This window comes from Cimex lectularius, unplaced genomic scaffold (assembly GCF_000648675.2).
Source record: "Cimex lectularius strain Harlan isolate CLEC.00 unplaced genomic scaffold, Clec_2.1 scaffold16, whole genome shotgun sequence".
Taxonomy (NCBI): domain Eukaryota; kingdom Metazoa; phylum Arthropoda; class Insecta; order Hemiptera; family Cimicidae; genus Cimex; species Cimex lectularius.
Window position 1 is genome coordinate 1,572,904 of NW_019392679.1, and position 21,959 is coordinate 1,594,862.

The 21,959-nt window shown below is 32.3% G+C and overlaps 2 protein-coding genes across 4 annotated transcripts; one reads left to right on the forward strand and one right to left on the reverse strand.

Annotated features, from left to right (window-relative positions):
- Positions 1-7,495: 7,495 nt before the first annotated feature.
- Positions 7,496-9,205, forward strand: LOC106661415 (troponin C-like). Its single transcript, XM_014384781.2, has 5 exons — positions 7,496-7,604; positions 7,671-7,842; positions 7,910-8,029; positions 8,793-8,924; positions 8,988-9,205. The coding sequence occupies exons 1-5, from the start codon at positions 7,602-7,604 to the stop codon at positions 9,014-9,016; spliced, it is 456 nt and encodes a 151-aa protein (XP_014240267.1). The 5' UTR covers positions 7,496-7,601; the 3' UTR covers positions 9,017-9,205.
- LOC106661414 (NCK-interacting protein with SH3 domain) lies at positions 9,094-20,810 on the reverse strand. Of its 3 annotated transcripts, none has more exons than XM_024225586.1 (11): positions 20,544-20,810; positions 20,276-20,460; positions 19,960-20,172; positions 19,732-19,893; positions 19,371-19,673; positions 19,112-19,314; positions 18,580-18,683; positions 13,349-13,561; positions 13,111-13,283; positions 12,871-13,054; positions 9,094-9,250 (listed from the first exon to the last, which is right to left on the reverse strand). In XM_024225586.1, the coding sequence occupies exons 1-11, from the start codon at positions 20,563-20,565 to the stop codon at positions 9,195-9,197; spliced, it is 1,818 nt and encodes a 605-aa protein (XP_024081354.1). In that variant the 5' UTR covers positions 20,566-20,810; the 3' UTR covers positions 9,094-9,194. The 3 variants fall into 3 exon arrangements, with proteins under 3 accessions (XP_024081354.1, XP_024081355.1, XP_014240265.2); XM_024225587.1 differs by lacking the exon at positions 9,094-9,250 and adding an exon at positions 9,312-10,553; XM_014384779.2 differs by lacking the exon at positions 9,094-9,250 and having other exon boundaries at positions 12,384-13,054.
- Between the last annotated feature and the right edge of the window lie 1,149 nt (positions 20,811-21,959).

Consider the following 21,959-nt stretch of genomic DNA (forward strand, 5'->3'; position numbering starts at 1 on the left):
ATGCCTCCCATCTACATCCTACAATAAAAATAATACTCCTCCCAAAATCCACAAGCAAAATTAAACAAATTCAAAGCCATGCACACACTCTTGATTTATTTTCTCTGGTGGATCGAAAAGCGCAGATTTGAGTAGCTATTGTTTGCGTTGCATGATCGCAGGTTTAAACTGTATCCGCTATTTGATTAGGGATGGATTTATACATCGGGCAAATAAATCTTTCACAATTCAATTTAGATCCAGACAAGACCCGAAAAATAACCCAGCCCCCAAACCTTACCTGGCTACTTCCAGAAGTTAAATTTGAATTTTCCCTTGCAAATACGCGAAAACAGGAACCAAACCCTTTCAGACAAAACTTCCTTGAACTAAACCAATGTAGTGATGATGCTAGTCATATATACTGATGGTACCAAAAATCACACATAGTAGGTTGTTCTTATGCATTTGAGGGTTACCATTCTATTTTTCGTTTACTCTCACTTTTTTACTCTCACGCAGAACTATTTTCCATTTTAAATCCGTTAGATGATCCCTCTATCAGTCACCATAAAATAATTATATTTTCTTATTCTTATGCACTTCAAGCAATTCAGAACCCGTATTCTAAAAATCCATTAGTTCAGAACATTTGGCAAAACTTACAAAAATATCTCTGAACGGCTCTTCTGTTTCTTTCATTTGGATACCAAGTCATGCCGGGATTAAGGAAATGAGCTAGCTGACAACCCATCATCTCAGTTTTAATAAATCCTGAAGATATAAAGTGTACTTTCAAACTTAAATTAATTGAAATTTGGGAAAATCAGTGGAAACAAACCATTTCCAACAAATCGAAATACAAAAGAGACTGTTAAACCTTGGGAAACATCCTTCCAAACTTGCAGGCGTGATGAGGTTGTACTATGTGGATTACGTATAGGGCACACAAATATGACCCACAGGCACCTCATGGAAAAATCTATACCACCAACATGCCTTTGAGGTGATCAATTAGATGTATTACACAAATTTGCGCTCCCTCCCTTTTGCCTCAGGGGGGCTCACTACCGCAAAATCCCCTGTACTGTAAAAGAAATGTTAGAGAATTAACAGAAAAAAAATTGATAGTCTGAAAGAAAGTCTAAAAATGAGAAATCTCTATAAATTACAATTAATTAAGGTTTTTAGTTGAGATAAAAAAGTCAATGGCACGAGCGGGATTCGAACCCACGTTCTTCGGCTAGATACGCCGCTGCTCTACCACTTGAGCTATCGTGACCTCGATCCACTCGGTCAATAACTTCCCATCTCAACCCCACCTTTTGAATTTTCCCTCCTTTTTGCGGACCACGAAATTAGTGAATTTAATCTCTATAAAGTTATATAAATTTCTAATAAACCACTGGTAGTACAAAGGCGATGATAACCATTGAAGTTTTTCGCCTTTATAACAAAAATAAATAAATAAAATTTTAAAAAATGTATTCACTCGTAGTACTTTCACAGCAAAGCTGCTAGCAGTACAAAAAGCCCTCGATATACTTTCCATCCCGTACAATCACATCGTTGTCTGCACTGAATCGTTATCGGTTTTGATGGCTGTAAGGAATCATTTTTCGAAAAATCAGTTGATACAAGACATTTTTCTCCGACTGCAGAGCGCAAATGTAAATGTGACGTTCACACGGACACCAGGTCATTGTGGCATTACTTGAAATATGAAGGCAGAACTAGCAACAAAAGTCTTTCCTGTCAGGAAGTTCTTCCAAATTACCTTTACTCGATTGTGAAACGTTCTATACGGATGAAATGGCAAAACTTAATGAGAAACCACCAACGACAACAAACTGAGGGGAATAAAACACTCCGTCCGAACGTTCATCCGGGAGATAAAACCGGCGTGAGGAAGTGGTCTTGACCAGACTCAGAATAGGACACACACGTCATACACTTAATGTCACAGAGCTCTCCACCAATGGGTGTGACGAGCCATTGTCGGTGAGTCACGTTCTGGTGGACTGCCTCATTTATGGCATCTTAAGAGATTTACGCAGATTAGCCAATAATATGACAGACCATCTCGATGATCGATCCAGGTGTCTGACTGAATTATTTCCAAACTATACCCGAAAATTTTTCCAATATATGATAATTTAAATGAAATAACAACCTCAGTAAAAATGTAATCCAAAAATTAGTCTTTTTCATGATCTGATTTAATTTGCTTCATTCATTTATTTGCCTTTAATATCTATAGTGAAGTTATAATAATAAGGTAAATTATAAAAAATGACCGATTTCATCTTGAGAATTGTAATGGTTTTCTTTTTTGGTTTTCAAACCAAGTAGATTTGATATCACTTTAATCCGTAGGCTATACTAATGAATGTGTAAAAAAAAAATTTATTCTTGCCTTAGTTTTGTCTTAAGAGTTTGATTAAACAACGTAATGATTGAAATTTTGGTTATATTACGCTATTATTGGAAACCGAAACAACCCTTTTGGTGCAGCAATTTGAAGAAGAGGATGTTCTTTCTGAATGGACGGTGTGTAGACGGTTCCAGAAATTTGAAGTTGTTGGCATCTGCCTCGAGAGGAAAAAGGATTCTGGACGAAAATCATCATTCGATCAAGCTCTGCGGGACTCTGTTGAGGCAGACCCAACGAAAAGTGTTCGGGAATTGCCAAGAGAGTTTTGAATTTCTCAAATCTACCATAAATCGTCGACTGCTTAACTTGGACCTGGAAGTCGTGGCCCACTATGTGCGGAACTACGACCACGACGGGTGGTATAGTGTGGTTTGAGACTCGAGACCCCGAAACGCTCACCTCGTGTTCTCATCCACGGCCCTTTTTCTCAATCCGAGTTCCTTCATTCTATCCTGTGACTCCTCCCTCGCAACCCTTGGTTGCAAGGGGGGTATCCGGGCACAAAATAAAGGTGCAGCCCAGAGGGGGAAACTTAACTTGGGGAAAGTGAATCGCTCGGGTGGTACCTCATGAGTTGACCATTGGGCAAATACGACGCCGGGTAAAAATTTGTCGACATCTTTTAAAAAGCCCAAATAACCTTCAGCTCATCAAAAGAATAGTTACTTGCATTTAAAAGTGGATTTTTTGCAGAAATCCCAAGATGGTTGTTCACAACACAGACACAAACAATCCAACAAGCCTGCTCTACCAGTCGCTATACGAGAGCAATTCGACAAAAAGACAATGCTCTCTGCATTTTTGAATTACGAAAGCACAATATAAAAGTTCAATCTATTAGGTCGAACTTATGATTCAAAACTTTATTATGAGCAGTTACAAAAATGTATGATGTTTTGACCCAGGGAAACCCAGGATTAGTTAATAAAAATCTGGTTTTGTTTCAACAAGATAACACCCAACCATACACTGCTCGTCACGAAACAAAACATTAAGGAACTGGATGGAATTGAGCTCCCTCACCCTGCTTATAGTCCAGACCTAGCACCTTCCGACTACCATCTGTTCCTTTCCACGGTTCATTATCTTCAAGGGAAAACTTTTAATTCTCTAGATGAGGTTCAAAGTGGAGTTGCAGAATTCTTCCTTTCAAAACGCAAAGAGTGGTATTGTGAAGGTATCCAACACCTGCCTCGAGATGGTAATAAAACAAAAATAAAATTCTTTTTAAATTAGCAAGAAAAACGGTCATTTTTTATTACTCACCCTATTAATTTATTAGTTAAAGCTAGGCATGCGGGATCTCTAGAGGTGCTAAAACGAAATTTCATGTTAGTTCACGAAACAAATTTTATGACCAAGTTTACTTGAAGAATATTTGGTTTTTATAAATTTTTTGCTTACTGATAATCTTTGATAGCTTTTACCATCTAAACGGGAGCTAAAATGTGGTAAGATGATACAGCGAAAACGGTCAGACCATATGGAATGCCCATCGGGGAAGATCAAACTATCTCCAAGAACTGGGCAGTAAATCCGCGTTTCCTCATCCGCCCAGGTTGTTGTACGATTGTGAAAAGACGGGACAAAGATATCTTTCAAAGGAAATAATTTATAAAACGACTTCCTTAAAGATCATAGCGATAATTTTCAGTAAAGTCGACTACACGTGTCTATTCTAAGCTGATGTTTTCCGACAAAAAAAAATCCCGTCCAACGTAAAAACTCAACAAACACGATAATTCAGTTATTTTCGTATCTTCTTCATCGTTGCTCTGGTTTTAAGATAATTGGATGTGTTTCAATTCGGGAGTCACGGCCCTCTGGCTTTCGAGCGATGCTAATTTAGATCCACGGAGTGCTTGTTTCCAACCAGGCGAATTTCCCCTTTCAAATTGCTAAACGTCATCCAGCCCATTCCCATCCCCATTTGTCTTATTTATCGAATTCCTGCTCTTTTAGAAGTGCACTGACATCACATGCAGTGTCGTTGAAACACAATTTTCTGCATAAAACCTTAAAAACATTGACTGTCATATTTATGAATTTTTAAAAAAATTCTTTCAATTAATGTCTTGATTTCAGTCCAATTTTATAAGGTGTAGGTTGTTTGTTTTGACATGAATTTATAAATAAAACAATATACCTACACCTTATGAAATTAAATAATCTCTGCCACTCTACCTCAAAAATCACATTTTACCTAGCCATACCTTTACCTTTTCCAAACCGTGAGAGAGTTTTTGTAATAGACATGGAAATTATATTTTAAAAAAAAATTAAATATGAGATGTCCTACAAATGGTATGTGGCCTCAACGAAAATTAACATTGAATTGTTTTCTGTACGTAGGCCATAAATGGTTCCATTTGGTCGCTAATGATATCAAATGTGAAGTAAATCCCAACACATTTTCTAAAAAAAGTCAAGCATTGGCTATTTGAGCATGGAGCTAAAATCAAATATTAGTACCTACTATTTATAAAGAAATATTCTTAGTTTTTCTCATGTTTGTTTAATCTATTCTTACAAGTAGTAACTATATGGATTTTTTCTTTCTACTTTTAATAATGTTATGTTCTCTGTTTACTAGTTTTCCCTCAACCCTCTTGTCTTTATCATTCTATTACTGGCAGCCCTTAAACAGTATCTACCTCAACGGTGTAAACACAACAGCACCAACTTTTTTGATATAAATGTGTATACTTTTCTTTTCTGCTAGGAAATTTTTACCAATTGTATCTTTTTTTTCTGCACTATGTAGTAACCTATTAAAGTTGGTGAAAAAATTAGCACAAAAAACAACATAATAAAGATTTACTTGGATATTTACAAATGTTAATATAATAATAAATAAATAAATAATATAATATAATATAATAATAAATTTTTAAAAAATGGGAACAAAAGCTATTTGTATTTTGCCGTTTTGTAAGAATTGCATGTACAACACTTGTGTATTTATTTTGCCAAGGGCCCTAAAATTTGTTCCAATATAAAAATTGTACTCACACTTCATCCTGAATTTCTGTCAGATCCAAAAGTTTCAAACTATACTCAAAGACAAAAACCCAGACACTCGTATTTTGTTGTTTACTTCAAAATATGTTTTTTTTTAAATTAATTACAACATATTTATTTAAATGTAAACCAAATTAAACAAGATCAGAAATTCATGGGTGTTAAAAAAAAGATTTAATTATGATAGTTGGAAAGTTCACAAAGGAAAATTATTTAGTGGTAGAATAAATTGTTATTTACATTTTAATCTATCATCAAAGGATTTTCCGTTGTTTTGATGAATTTTCTTTCCAACCATCATAATTAAATAATTTTTATTTATTTATTCTTTATTGTGGAAAACATGATTAACAGTAAATCTATAAATATATACATATGATTACATTTTTTTTATAGTACAGTGGTAACCAACACTCTTTTCGTTGTCATATTGCTAGCCTTCCTGTATCTCTGGGCCTCGTCAATTGTGGATAAAATAACACCCATAACCAACACAAATACTCACACTTACCAAGAGTACTCGATATTCCTCGGGGTAATTGGGTATATGCCTTTCCATTCTCGCTAATAAATTAAATTCACACACCAGACTTTGTTCACACTACTCCAGAGTATTCGATATTCCTCGGAGTAATTGGGGATAAACCTCTCCAATCACACTACTAAATTAAATTTGCAAGTTCATTCACAATACCCCAGAATTCTTGAATTTCGTTTACAAATAAAACGAAAAATCAAATAAAATATATGTTCCATTATACATAATTTTTAATAGAATTTTTATTAACATGCATGAATTTCTGATCTCGTTTAATTTGGTTTATATTTTAATAAGTATGTAGTAATTATATAATTATAAAAATACATATAGTAATACATATATACATTTTTATTTTATACATACAAATAAAATAAATTTTTTAAGTCAAGCAATATGGTTTTTTGCCTGGAAAATCATCAGAGATGGCTCTTTTTGATGTTTTGTAATTGATTCTTAACATTTCAGGTAATTAAAATTGTTTTATTGTTGTATTTTTGGATATTAAACTAGCATTTGGCTCAGTTGATCTTTCAGAAATTGGAATCACACTTACTCCTCTTAAACTTATTGAATCTTATCTAAAAGAGTTTTTATAAAAAATGATTTAATTATGATAGTTTGAAAGAAATTTCATCAAAACACCAGAAAATCATTTAGTGATAGAATAAATTGTTAGTTAAATTTTAAACTATTGATAAATGTTTTTCTGGTGTTTTGGTGAATTTTCTTTCCAACCATCATCATTAAATATTTTTTTATTAAAACTCATGAATTTATGAACTCGTTTAATTTGGTTTACATTAAAATAAGTATCTCCTAATTAATAAAGAATTTTTTTTAAATTTATTGTATATATTTGCTGGAAGATAAGTATTCAAAAAATAATTTGGCATTTTCAAAGTTTGGAAAATAAATTGTTATCGATAGAAAAGTTAAAACCAAGTATATTCCCAGGAGTGCCATCGCTTATAGTTATTCTGAATAGCATGTAAAAACTAAAAATAAATAAAGAAATAAGTTTTATGTATTTATATAACAACAATAATATTTATATAAATGAAATTATAAAACTCATTACTTAAAAAGATATCGAATTTTTATGTAAATATATTACATAATTGCTATTCTCTCTAGATTGGTTTCTTGAAATTTCATATTAATTAATTTGATATCTTAAATTTTAAATTGTTTAACTTTTTGCATGGGTATTTATAATATTGTGACCACTTGTTTATTTGTTATTGTTACCAATGAACATCTTGAGAAGAACTGAAATTCGATTCTTAAAACACATTAAATATAAAATCACTTGGCTTCCTAAATGTAAACAATACTTTGTAAACAACTCTCAAAATATAAATTTTCAAATTAGTTTGATATCGTTATCAGGTTGCTTTTGAGCTTAAAAGGAAAAATGTAGTTAAGTTCAATCTAGAAATAAGTTGGAATACAGTGGTTTCCAGCTCCAAGTTCGTGATCTATTCTGAGTGAGAACTTAAATATCTATAAATAGAGAGAGGATGAAGACTGTAGAATCAGCTATACAGCGGGGAGGGGAGAGACTCCTGGATATACATAACCAGGGTGGGTGTGTTGCCCGCTAGTTGACCGTCACATCTAGTCACAATGGTGAGCTGAAATCTTACTAAGTTTTCCCAATAAATTTATTGAATTAAATTAACGTTGAATCGACAGGACGATCTGCCACCGGAACAAATCAGTGTCTTAAGAAAGGCCTTCGACGCTTTCGACAGGGAGCGGTCAGGTTCGATCCCGACTGACATGGTGTCCGATATCCTTCGACTCATGGGTCAACCCTTTAACAAAAAAATCCTTGATGAACTTATTGAAGAAGTGGACGCTGACAGTATGTAAAAGTTTGTTTCGCCCGTCAACTTTAGGGGTTTTTTTTATCTTTCAAATTTTTTCCATAGAATCTGGAAGATTGGAATTTGAAGAATTCATTACACTAGCGGCTAAATTCATTGTAGAAGAAGATGATGAAGCCATGCAAAAAGAACTTAGGGAAGCATTCAGACTTTATGACAAAGAAGGTACTTTTTTTTTAAAGTGTAACACATAATTAACATTTTAATACATTTTTAAATATATTTAATGCTTCTATTTTCTCATTGGCAACTTACGATGTCCTCTTACTTAATTTTGAATATTATAATGTTTTTCCACCAATGTAAATAAATAACATAAACAAACCCCTTTTGATATGTTATTTTACTTTTTTTTCGCTTAAAAAGAGAACATGTTTTACAACATGTACATATATTTTGTAACTACATTCGTTATATTTATTCATATTTTATACTGCCATATTAATTATTTCAATTAATTATTCTTTTTTATCTCAATCAAGACCTTATTTTTAATAACAATAATAATAATAACAATAGGCTGAACTAGCCGTTAAAACACCCTTAAAAATTAATAATAATAATAGGCTGTACTTCTTGAATATCACATCAGTTCTTTATTTAACATCATAAAATGCTAGCACACCTTTATCTAATTTTCTAAAATAAATTATTTAAATATTTATCGAAAATTTAACTATGAGTTGAGTTAAAATTTAAAAAAAAAAAAATCTTTTCTTATTACGAATGTGCTTAAATGAAATAAAATAAAACTATTAAAAAACTAATCATAATGGAATAAAAATATTCTCAAACTCTTCCCTAGCAAAAAATCGCTTGAAAAATCATAGTGCTAAAATATGTATTTGCTATATCAAATCATCTATTATTAACACACAAAATAAACATAAATAACAAAAAGTAAATGATTTTATATCGTTACTTACAGGCAATGGATATATCCCGACTTCATGCCTCAAAGAGATTCTTCACGAGCTTGATGAACAGCTGACCAACGAAGAATTGGACATGATCATCGAGGAGATCGACTCCGATGGATCTGGCACTGTTGATTTCGATGGTGAGCACCTGAATTAGACAAAAACAAAATAAAACTTACAAATTGACTTTTTCCACTTTTCAGAATTCATGGAGATGATGACTGGTGAATAATATGACATCAACAACATCTCCGCATTTATGATTTTCTTATTCTTTTACCTGAAATGCATTTATTAAATATGTATATGTTTATGTATGTTTTTCTCTTCATTTTTTTCCCCTGCTAGGTGATAATCAATGTATATCAGACTCAAACTGAGATTTTTTCTTTATATTCAATAAACTGTGTTTACATTTGTTTTCCATTACTTCTATGAAACAATCTTCCTTTTTCGCTCCAAAATCCTTGAGTCAAAAATTAAATAAAAAATGTAAGGGTTTTTTTGTAAAATAAAAAAAAACCATATTAGTCATTAAATTTTGCATTATATTTAAAGTAAATTTTACAATAAATTATAAGATCTCTTATGATTGACTTATTGTAGTTATTGAAGCATAACTACAAAGACTGTATTAAATATTCATTTTTTGCCTAAAAAATACATACTTCTACCCTGAAAATAACATGTAAAAACTACATAGTTTTATAAAAAATAAATAGTGAGTTGTTAGATATAAGATGGTTTTAAGAGTTTTACAAGCTTTAAAGTTGGATTATAAGTTCAAAAATGTGTCTTGTCTTAAGACAATGATTACATTTTGAAAAAGGTACATTACCTATAGGTGTTATACATTTAAAAATGAAAAAAAGAAATGAAAAACCACAGACAAGAGGAAAAAAAACCAGTGCAATTTAAGATGTTTCAAAAAGTACTTGAAATTTGGTTTACAGCATTTAAATAGCATTAATTTTAACAAATACAAAACTACCAAGTTAACATATTAATAGAACGAATGAAGCTGTAAATCCTAGTCATACTTTCTGCCCACATATTTCAACAAAATCCTTACAATTTAAGTTTACAAATCCAATCTTAATTTATGGGGAATGTCACATACAATCGTAATTCGTTCACAAGTCAAATTGTACGACATACCTCACAAAGATCACTTTTCTTTTCTATCACATTTTTAATTAACACTACATTTAATTAGAGGAGCACAAATACAACTTAATAAGACTGGTATGACACTAGGTGAGGCAAGCACTTTTTTTAAGCATTTTATTTCAAAGAACAGGATAATTATAAAAATTTTTGGTTGTCAATAGTTACTAACATAACACTAAACATATACTTTCATCTCTTTCACCAATATTTTTTCACTTGACTAGAAACTAATACAATTGTGTTTTTGTGTCAAAAAATCAATTAAATCCACCCGTTTCTTTAAAATAAAAATCTATTTATGCAACAGTTTCTACTATATATAAGATAGTAGATATATAGCCAAATATTATTTGTTTTAAAATCAATATTTTCTCAAGTTTAATACAGCTTCCTTGTGTTTTTCCTGAAAAATGTGCAGTATGGACATCCCAGAAGCTCTCCTGTCTAAAATTTTCAGAACAGCTCTCCAGCTACTCTTCAAAATCAAGAAAACGACTCTCTTACTAGATGCCTTTCCTAGAGAAGCTTCTGGTGTGATGTGAATTCTGAAGTTATGACAGAATGACACAAATTGGTTGCAGTCTCGCGACAACTTCACTCTAGGGTGGCACGTCAAAAAAAAAAAATAAAATAAATAAATTCAAAAAGGATGGAAGGCTTTAATAAGATAGCACATTCCAAACAGGAATACACTTCATAGAAACAGCCAAGTACAAGGCTGATATAAAAATTTACATTTTTATTTTACTTTTTTTCATGGAAGGAGCACCATCTTCAAGGTACAATGGTATCTCAGTTCACAATCTATCAAATTTCTAAAATAGTGGGTAAATTAAGTCTAATGAAAAAAACTTAAAAACATTCATGTATTGTAGATATAAACTATCCATACCTTAAACAATGGTTTTCATTATTAAGAGGATTGTTTGAGAGATTCAAACTTACATTCATAAGATCATAAATTGATAATAAATAGGGAGCAGATTTTTATGTGTTCACATACTTTTTTTTAAGTTAAATATTGGCATATTACAACTTGCTATTGATGTTTTATGTCGTTTTGAAGCAATTTAAAACATGTTGTTACATATTGTCACATTTTTAGGGTAAATTAATTTTCTATAGATTGTACATATTTTACTAAATTACAGGATGTTTAAATTGATTTATGGGTCGTGGTAGTTGAACGGTTAGCATGATAGACTCTCGGCTCATGGTGACCCATTTGATTGTGGGTTCGATTCCCACTGTCTCGCCCGTAACCCTTCTAATATGCTATGTTACAAGGCTTTAAAAAAAGAAAAAAGAAATTACTCAATTTGGTCAACATTGGTAGATAGCTCTTTTACAAGATGCAAATCCATTTTAAGACCTGATAGTCGATGTTTCATCTTTGAAAATTTAAAATACCAAGTCATTCCCAATAATTTTAAAGAATAAAATTAGTTTTAATTTTGTTTTGTTATTTTAAAATTGTTGTTAATTATTTGTTGTTAGTACTTAAAATTTTAATCAGACTAGCTTTATTAGTTTTTGTTTTTTAAATATTTTAAATTATATATTTTGTGTGGTGATGAGAGACCGTTAATCGATAATTATTCAGAAATCGTGAGATGCGGTCTGGTGTGATGTAGGTTTCAGAAAAACATTTTCTTTATCGTGCCAACGTTTCGATCNAAATCCCAGGCCCTGAAGATGATCTCAATAAAGATCGAAACGTTGGCACGATAAAGAAAATGTTTTTCTAAAACCTATGTCACACCAGACCGCATCTCACGATTTCTGAATAATTATATATTTTACTAAAACTGAATACATATTTTGTCAAAACTAATGTCATATTTTGACTTTTTAAATACTTTATACTCTTTATCTGCAGGGGATATCAAGTATCACTGCAGATAACGAGAACCATGGATAATACACCTCGAATTTCAGGCTTTGAAGTATTTTCTTCTAACTGCATACCAATCAGACACTTTCTAGCATATGCTAATCGTGAATGTTATGTAGGAACTTAAGTATACATATTTCGGGTTTTTTCAATAATGTACAGTAACAAACATAAAGTTTATTCCACGCAGGATTCCCACTCTCTTCCAGAACTCGACTAAGGGGGCAACCGCGGATGAGTGAAATCGCATATGAGAGTACTGAACATAAAAATCTGCTCCTTGATAATATAACATGACACAAATAAAAAAATTGTTTCATGAAAAAAAAAAAGAGGGGAAAACAGTAAAATCTTGCCTTGCCCAGTGTTACAAACTTTCTTAAAATTAATGATTGTTTTGAAAATTATTTAACATACATAGATTGTTTTAAACAATAACAAACATTAAAAAATTTCTAATATCAACAATTTTTTTTTTAAATCAGCATTTGACAAGAAACACAAACATAATAAATAAATAAAAACCTAATTAATATCACAGTGTAAAGGCAAAAACTAATGATCTTTTACATTTATTTATAGAAATTATGTACAAAGCTTAATAATCAATTATGAACATAAGATGAACTACATTTTTTTTTACTTGAAAATACAATTGATAAATGTTGGGAATTTTTGAAAAAATCAAGCTTCATAATTTTAAACATTAAGATAAAATGTTACTGTGTTAATATTGCACACATAAGTTAACAGTTTACTTATTAGTTTTGTTTTATACTACTAATTTAGTAAGCTATGATATATCAACGATAACAAGACGATTAGTTTCTTTACTCTATCAGTGCGACCATGGATATATTTTAAAAGCTAAATGTCAATGTTTTGGAAATATCGACATATCGACAATACAATTCTTACAATTTTGAACACATAAGTTTTAAATTTATAAAACACATAAAAAGAAATAAAAAATATAAATAAGTACCGAATCATGCCGTTACATCACGCCTAATCCAACTTACCAAAAATTTTCGGAAGAGCTTCGGTTATTTCCAGAACTATTGATTTGTCTTTTTCAACCGGTGGAACTTCGTCTTTCAATATGTGATAAAAAACATTCTTGAGTTCGGACAAACGATGTTCGAAAGCTAGTGAATCACAGCAGTAAAGTATCAACTTACACAATTCTAAGTATTCAGTCCTTTTCTAGAAAAATAAATCAAGATTACCGAATGGCGATGTACTGCTGTGCGCAATTTTACCTTATTGTTAGGTGGAAGATCGGTGATTTGCCTTACAACAATATCTATCAGTACTTTAACATCATTTGTATAAAATAAGTCAGCAGTGGCCGTATTGGAGAACAGATCCTTGAGAAGCTTGAGGACTGAATGGCAAGGGCACTCATGGGCTTTCAGCTTTGCAAGAGGGTCCTCTGCAATTTATTTTATCCAGCTTTGAGCTAATTTGCATTTATAAAAGTAAAATAAAAGCAAATACCTTCTCTATTGATGAGAAGAAGTACCTTCTCTGAAAACGTTTTGGCACATGTAACTTCCTGAAGAGCCTGAATGATGACGTTCGCTGACGATTTGTGCTTAAACTGAAGATTATATGAAAGGATGAGTGTTAGCATTTTATCGGCTATTTCAGACCCTCGTTCTAGCTCGATGACTTCCAATATCATTTTAACAAAGTCTACACCTAGTTGATCTGCAGAAGTTCAAAATTAACACAAGAAAAAAACAAATTAACAACGCTGATGTTCCAAAAAAAAAAAAAAAAGCACACTTTGAAATTGTTTGTATGTATATGTCTTTTCAGCATTAATAACATTTATTTAAAATTCAAATATTTTTACCCTATTAAAAGATTTTTAATGTTAAAATAAACAAAGTTTTTTTAAACATATTACTTTTGTTTTTGAAGTTAAAACATTATAAAGCAAACTTTAAATTCTTTAATAAGGTGTATTACCTCTTCTTGTTCTTATTACACACAGAAAATAAAATCTTCTCATCATGCTCATAATTAAACCTCTAACCACATCTTGAAGAATTTAATCTCAAATCTCAACTAACAAAACATTCAGCTGAGCTAAGGTTGTTGGAAGGGTAGTTTTTTGTTTTGAGGGTTCAAATCAGGGCTGGCAATCTTAGAGTGTGAATACTGACATCAGAAAGGTACTGCATTAAGCTAATGAATGTGAAATGCTTCAAGAGCACAAACTTGCACACACAAGAATTGCTCACCAATAACAGGAGCTAATGGAATCTCATATTCCTCAAGAATGTCTGTCACGTAGATTTCTGCATTAGCTGACAGCCTATTAAAAATATTAAAGTCTGTTTTTAACTCCAAAGAAATTCCACTCCACTACAACTCTACCACCTCTGAACGACCCTATTCCGGCAATGTTACGGTAAACTCAGTTTGATTACTTTCCTTCTATATGGAAGTGGTATCAATAATTGCATTTGAAAAACAAATAAAGCCTATAGGGGAATACAATTTCTAAGAAAATAAAATCGGTCATTTTTTTATTACTCACCCTAGTTCATTGTTAGATTTTAATTCCAATTGGTAATAAATCAGTTTTGCCTCACAATTGGCGAAAAACAAAAAACAAATACTTTTCCTCTAATTATAATATTATTAAATCATTTTTTATATAGCTAAACAAAAAATATGTCCATAATGTGTGGTGATTAGTGACCATTAGTCGATGATTATTCAGAAATTCACTATTTTCGTGGTCCGCTTGGCCAATTAATACAAGACAATTAATTAATGTTATTAGTTGAGATGGGGAGTTGATGTCCGAGTGGATCGAGGTCACGATAGTTCAGGTGGTAGAGCAGCGGCGTATCTAGCCGAAGGTCGTGGGATCGAATCCCTCTCGTGCCATTAACTTTTTTTCATCTCAACTAAAAACGATAATTGTATTAATTGGTCAAGCGGACCACGAAAATAGTGAATTAATGATTTAAAAATGAAGNGATTTACACACTTTTAACATAGTATTTTTATGTATTATCAAACTTTTTTCTCATTTACACATATTCATCTTTATAATTTTAGCAATAAAAAATTAAATTAAAAAAGGAAAAATTCTCTTTCTGTGAAAATATACTTAAACAGTCATCACCGCTGTTTTAGGAATTTATGGAGGTCAAAAATTGCATGTTTGAAAAAATATACGTTTAGAAATTGTGATGATCAATTTAGTCATCAAATGAAAACCTAAGAATAAGACAGAATGACCAACATGATAACTGAATCTTACGCGTTTCAATGTTTTCTCTTTAAATTTCACTTTTATTTTTCTTTCCAATTCAAACCACGAACTAAGCTGGATATTGGCTAAAGTGATCACAGTGATCTTGTAAAGTTGTTTGTGCAATGATAAAAACTAATTTACTGTAAATAGCTTTTGTGATTCATCATTTATTTAATTATTTATTTATCCATTTATTTATTAAAAATCACTGTGATAATAATCTTACCAGTACTGTGATATTAAAGTATATATAGATAATTATGTAAAGTCAAATGTGATATTATTCATGTCAGATTAAATCTGTCATTTGAGCCAGTTAAAAATGTAAAATTTGTTTGTATGAAATGCACTATTAAAAAACTATGTTGTAGTTGGGCTAGTGAATAATAAATTAAAATAATAATGATAAATAAATAAAATAAAAAAGCTATGAGAATGTACCCTTTGGAAAAGTTTAGGGATGGTTAGGTATCTTCAACTTAACTGTAGATTCTCTAAAGTCATATAGCAAAAATTGTTTCCTGGAAAACATGAACCTGGAAATAATGAAAGGCTTACGAATATAGAGCTAATTTCATTTATAATTTTTAGTTATAAGTTGTTTCTTTTCTAGTTTAGGGTTAGTTTTTATTGTATAATATATTAGTGAACGCATCCAATGCAGTTACATTATCATAATATGTTTTAAGTTATTAGTAAATTAATGTTAAATAAGTGCATTTTTAATCAATTAAACAAAATATGTTTATACTTTAATTAATTGGTAGACTCCTCTTGATGGTTAAGATAACCAAAGAGCCTGTCTTTAATTCTAAAAATGTATTTATGTATATTGTACATTATAAATTAAATAAAGACTAATAAATAAATAAAAATAAAAAATAGTTGTAATGTAGCTTACCTTCAACTTGCACTTTCAAAGGCTCCATTATCTTGGGAAGAATATCTAACCTGGGCCTCGGAGGAGTTTCTCCCTGAATATCTGAAATCACAATATTGTAAAAACAATGAAAAACCTGTTATAACAAAATAAAAACAAAACTTACGTATTTTAGAATGAAATGGTAAAGAATTAGGATCTTTTTTAAAGAAAACCTTCGGGCCCACAACTTCAAACCTTGAGATGACAGAACATGGAATAGGTGAGACAGTACTTGTCGAATCCTTCAGTAATGGAGAGCCCGACGTGCTGATTATCGAGACAACTTGTGGAGATATGGGCGGGGGCATCCTTAAAGTGGCAGGGCCTGGCTGAACAGCCGGGGAGGTTTGAATGACAATTTGAGCGGGCTGGGGTGGCCCAGAAGATGTGGTTGGGGTCAATTTCAGTAGAGGCGGGTTGGTCGGCTTTTCCAGCTGGGAATGTTTCCCTATTGGAATTAAAGTCAAAGACGATTGGGGAGAAGTTTGAACAGTTGATACGGAAATGTGTGGCTGTTGGGATGCATTATTTTCCACATTTTGTCCCGTTACATAAAATCCTCCTAAATGAGGAGTAGTTTCAGACTTTTCATTATGAAAATTTGCCTGACTGTTTGGTACAGCAACTGTCTCCTGCTGTACATTCTTTGCTGCTGGAATCTCCAGATTTTCTTCATTTACAATTGGAGTTTCTTCACCCCTAAAATTAATGAAAAATTTTATTTTAACGTCTTCTAGCCAATGTGTAGCATAGGTTTTAAAATATTTATACATAAAAAAATACATGTTAAAACAAAGGAACAAAAAAGACTAAATCCTTTACAGTATATTTTTTGCTAAGTTTGATTTTGGACTTCCGATATTATATTCTTTAAGCACTTAATAAAAAATGACAGACAAATTTAAATTTATTGTTGATACTATGACCACTTGATTGATAACAAAAATACAACGAATAGCATAAATGTGTATGTTTTTCAATAAGCATAAAAAAATCATTGGGAATAAATGAAATATTTACTCTTGTTCAGTATCATCTGCATTACTCGGACTACTTCTTGAAACTGGACCTGAAATATCAATTTAGATTCATATTAAACATTGAATATTCAGCCTTTCAGCGAATAATTTCAACAATTATTACCTACTAATTCTTTCAAAATTTCTTCAAAAATCGGGTCTGCTTCAAATGTGTTGACTATTGTTTCAACAGTTTTTTTCTCGAGTACCTTTTCAAGGGCGAGTTTTTCAGGTTCGGCCGCCTCGTTTCCAGACCCAACGGCTTTGTTTATGTTTTCCGCGAGGCGCTCGTGCCATTCTTTTTTCTCTAAAAGCACTTGCAAACCCGGCCGGTTCTGTAAACAAGAACAACAATAATTTCAAAAAAATCAATAAATAAAATGTCAATTTCTTAACCTGGATATCGTACTCGTCTTCACTGTTCTCTGGGTCCTGTATCGGGGAATTACATTGTTCAGGATCTTTTTCAACATTTAAACAACTGTCATAATTCAATCCCTGAAAAAATTACATTCCATCAATCAAGCTTATATCTCCATTTACTGTAAGTTAGTTAATATTAAATTCAATTAGCCATAGAAATTAAATTACGAAAAATCTAGCCTGCGTAATCACCAGGTTTGATATAATTTTAAAACATAGAGGGTGAGCATAAAGCATCTAATCAACATTAGGGCACATCAACAGTATTAATAGTTTAACTGGATTTTAAATTATTACATATTCAGCAAGAAGGTGACTCGTCCTTTATATTATTATTATTATTATTAATAAATTCACTAATTTCGTGGTCCGCTTGACCAATTAATATATTACAATTAATTAAGGTTTTTAGTTGAGATAAAAAAGTCAATGGCACGAGCGGGATTCGAACCCACGATCTTCGGCTAGATACGCCGCTGCTCTACCACTTGAAAAATGGCAAAAGGAGGGAAAACTCATAAGGTGGGGTTGAAATGGGGAGTTGATGTCCGAGTGGATCGAGGTCACAATAGCTCAAGTGGTAGAACAGCGGCGTATCTAGCTGAAGGTTGTGGGTTCGAATCCCGCTCGTCCCATTAACTTTTTTCATCTCAACTAAAAACCTTAATTAATTATTCAGAAATCGTGAGATGCCATCTGGTGTGATGTAGGTTTCAGAAAAACATTTTCTTTATCGTGCCAACGTTTCGATCTTTATTGAAATCATCTTAAGGGCCTGGGATTTACAAATATTGTTTAAATTTAACAAATACATGTAGGATGTGTTTTTGCATTGTATAAATTCACTTTTTTCCACCTCCTACATGTATTTGTTAAATTTAAACAATGTTTGTATATCCCAGGCCCTGAAGATGATCTCAGTAAAGATCGAAAAGTTGGCAGATAAAGAAAATGTTTTTCTGAAACCTACATCACACCAGACCGCTTCTCACGATTTCTGAATAATTATGTCCAAAATATTGTCAAATTAAAAAATAAATCAAAACTTCAAAGTGCACTTTTTTTTGTTAAAATAATATCAATTTACCTAGATGTGTGATTGGCATGGCTTCTCCTGTTGAAAATATCATTGCTAATAACAGCGCAGGCTTGGATAGTTTACATCTCGAAGCAAAATTGCTTTGCATTTCCCTTAAAATAAAACAATTTTTTTAAATAAATAGATATTAGATATAGAATAGATAAATAGTTGAAATGAGCCAGTGGATCTATAGAAAATGGACAGATTATAAATTATGCAAAAGATTTATGTAAAGTTATAACTAAGTATGTAATGAAATATGCGTTATTAGTCCTAACATGGATGAAACATTTTTGTACACGTAACGTTAAGTGCTACTGTAATGCTTTATTTTAACATTTTGATTAGAGCTTATAAGTAGCATTTTTATTGTTCTGAATTGAGCTACATGAATTTTAGAGGATATTACATTTGATTTCTATTAATTAATTTTATATTTAATATATACAAAATTTGAGATAAAAATGTCAAAGTCACATATGGGAAAATTCGAGTATATAAAAAAAATTAAATTATGTTTCAAAAAATTGTCACTTACCTTCCAAGTTCCATCGGTAAAACTGAATTTAAAAGTAAATTTATAATCACTTTGTCCAAAGTGCACATCACGGCAAACGCTTGGACTAATAACTGCCTGATCGACGACCTATCTTCCATTTGATAATAATCGACAAGCATAAGAACATCGTCGAAATTGTTCTTTTTAAAAACCCTTTTGCTTATCATCGGGTCAGCGTTGCTCTGAAAATATCATCGAATTGATCACCAAGGACGATAAGGGTAATAACAGCACTTACAAGGATAGATGACAACTGTGTAATATTTTTCTTGATGGTTGCCTCATCGTCCCACAAATGCCAAGATCGTTGCTGGGCGTCGCCCCTTGCATTAGTCAGGTGTGTCAGTATTTGACACAAGTTCTGTGCGTCCTGCGTGTCGTCGATTATTGCACTGGTCGGGATTATTTCGTTTTGAAGCAACTCCAAGAACGATTCCAAACTTGGGACACAATTAGACGGCAAAAGTTCCAAAAAACCCTCGGCTACAACGCCTACGGCAATTCTCGACCCTTCAAAACTCAACCCAGTTTGATTTCTAACCTTTGAAATAAAATAAATAAATATAAATAAACAAGAATGGTCATAATTTTAAAATTACCTGCTGAATTAAAAGATAAGCGCTGTGAGGAGTAATGTTACTCGTATTCTTCCCATCTAAATTAATCTCTGCGCTTTTTCCATCGGGAAACTTTGTTTCTGAAACCGACACCCTCATCGCTAAAGGGGGATTCTGATCTTCTGTCTTCTTGACGAGATCTTCCTTCAAAATACCGTCCATTTCAAATAGACCCATTTATAACATTGAAATGTGTGCAAATTTCATTACATTTAGAGTAGTGGAATTTTTCAACTGTCTCGTGCCAGCATGTTTGTCTTTGATGGAGTTGGTTTTCTGTTTGCTGTCGAGAATTTCCTGTTTCTTCAAATTGAGTTCTCTCATGACATCGAGCCGTTTCTCCGTTCCTCCCACTTTTAAAATCTCATTGTCCAATTCTTCGATGGCGTAGGTGATGAATTCCAACATCTTCCCTTTACTCACCTAAAAAGCATAGAAAAACATTGCCACAAGCAGGGCCAAAATAATAAAACAAGGCTTGTAGGACTTTTGAATAATGTTAAATCACATCGACAGTGATAACTACCTTATTTATTGATACATAGTTTGACGGTATGTAGCCAATTTTCCCCAACGAGTCTATAACACTCCACCAGTTCCGCTTTAAGTTGGAAGCCGAGTGGAATATGAAATTGTCACCCCTCTTGAAACTGAGCGTATGAGCAATTGTCCCGGTGAAGTCATACATGGCTTCTAGCATCTCAAAATCACCTTTTTTGTGTGCATTTATTAAACAAAGAAAATAATGAGTATACACGGAGGAAAAAAACAAGGTTAAACTAGTACTTTAGTACCTTCTTTCTTCGTTTTCTGCATATCTTTTGTATTGTTTTATCCCAAATAATTGCCAAATACTAGACTCTAACTTTGATTTGCCTAGACCAGTCGTGTGGAATTGGATGTTCGACTTAAAAACTGTTTTGTCTCATTTTTAAATCTGAATAATAATGCTACAGACTTGCCCATTCCTCCGGTCCCATTAGAATATAAAATAAACGCTAAAATAAAACTACAACCCAAACAATAAGAACAAAAATGAATTATCAACGGCAGCTGCTGTGTGATAAGAAAACGAACAAACAATCGATCGACATCAAATTCTATCGATATTTTACTGTTTATACAACAGATACATTTTATAACTTTTATAACAATATAAATATAATAATATAATAACAAATATCAATTTCAGCTCATGCTATTTTGTATAGCAAAAAAAATTTGGTAAATAATAGTAAAAAAATATTAAACTTTTGCCATTATACAAATAAAATAGTTTTATTTATAACAAATTAAACAAGGCAAAATACTTAGAAATAAATTAGAGGCAGATAAAACTCAATAATACTGTGATAGAAATGAATAAAGAGGCCAAATACCTAGGCTTCACACTAGACAAAACACCGGCATTTAAGAAACATATCAGTTCTGGCATCAAGAAAGTGGCATGAGCTTTATTGGTGCACAGAAGAATATAGCGGGAAAAAATTGGGGGTCAGACCGAAAACCCTGCTTTGGTAGAAGAGATTCAACCTCTGAAACCGGGCATACTAATCAAGTTCCTTGATGAACTATGACAACGGTGTGCTATAAGCACAGAACGGGGGATACATCAGCTCTTAAAGGTCACACCCCGACTAATCTACATCTAACTTGCTATTGCTTTGAGAATTTGTTCCATGTTCGGCTATTCATAAAAGCCTGAAACTCTCCCAAAGCAAAGGAAGTAAAGAAGGTAGAGGGTGTCTCTCAAAATATCTGAGATGGTAGATGAGGCACAGATTGGTCTGAGTACACACCTTGTGGCACTCCCAGAGGGCAATATTTAGTGTAGTCCAATCATTGACAAGCTCACAAAAATTGTTGTTATGTAAAAGTGAAGTATTAGGTATTTGGAAGAACACATTTTGGTTTGTATAGAACTTCATGTCACTGCTAGTGATCAAGAAAGCTCCATGCAGTATTGTTCACAAAATAAATAATGGAAATTGAGGGAGGAGATACAGGCAGTTTCCATATTAGGCATGCCAATCAATGCCACTGATACCGAACAGGGAAAATGAGCCAAACGAACACAACTCGTACTGGCTTGAAAACTGACAAGGGCATGGGGCTGGAGTCTTCGGGACATATCCAAAGACTGAACTGACGGTAAACCTACATAAATACGCTAGTGTTCCTGCCTGAAATCATAGCGATTGGACACTGCG

What these genes read in the sequence shown, in the direction of transcription:
- LOC106661415 (XM_014384781.2), top strand. An exon ending in TGAAGAAGTGGACGCTGACA is followed by an intron (nt 7,843 to 7,909) that starts GTATGTAAAAGT and finishes TTTTTTCCATAG; the next exon opens with AATCTGGAAGATTGGAATTT. An exon ending in TGGCACTGTTGATTTCGATG is followed by an intron (nt 8,925 to 8,987) that starts GTGAGCACCTGA and finishes TCCACTTTTCAG; the next exon opens with AATTCATGGAGATGATGACT.
- LOC106661414 (XM_024225586.1), bottom strand. Translation starts at nt 20,565, where the DNA reads ATGCAGAAAACGAAGAAAGAAG. An exon ending in GCAGAAAACGAAGAAAGAAG is followed by an intron (nt 20,461 to 20,543) that starts GTACTAAAGTAC and finishes CACACAAAAAAG; the next exon opens with GTGATTTTGAGATGCTAGAA. An exon ending in AGCTCTTCCGAAAATTTTTG is followed by an intron (nt 9,251 to 12,870) that starts GTAAGTTGGATT and finishes TTTTGACTCAAG; the next exon opens with GATTTTGGAGCGAAAAAGGA.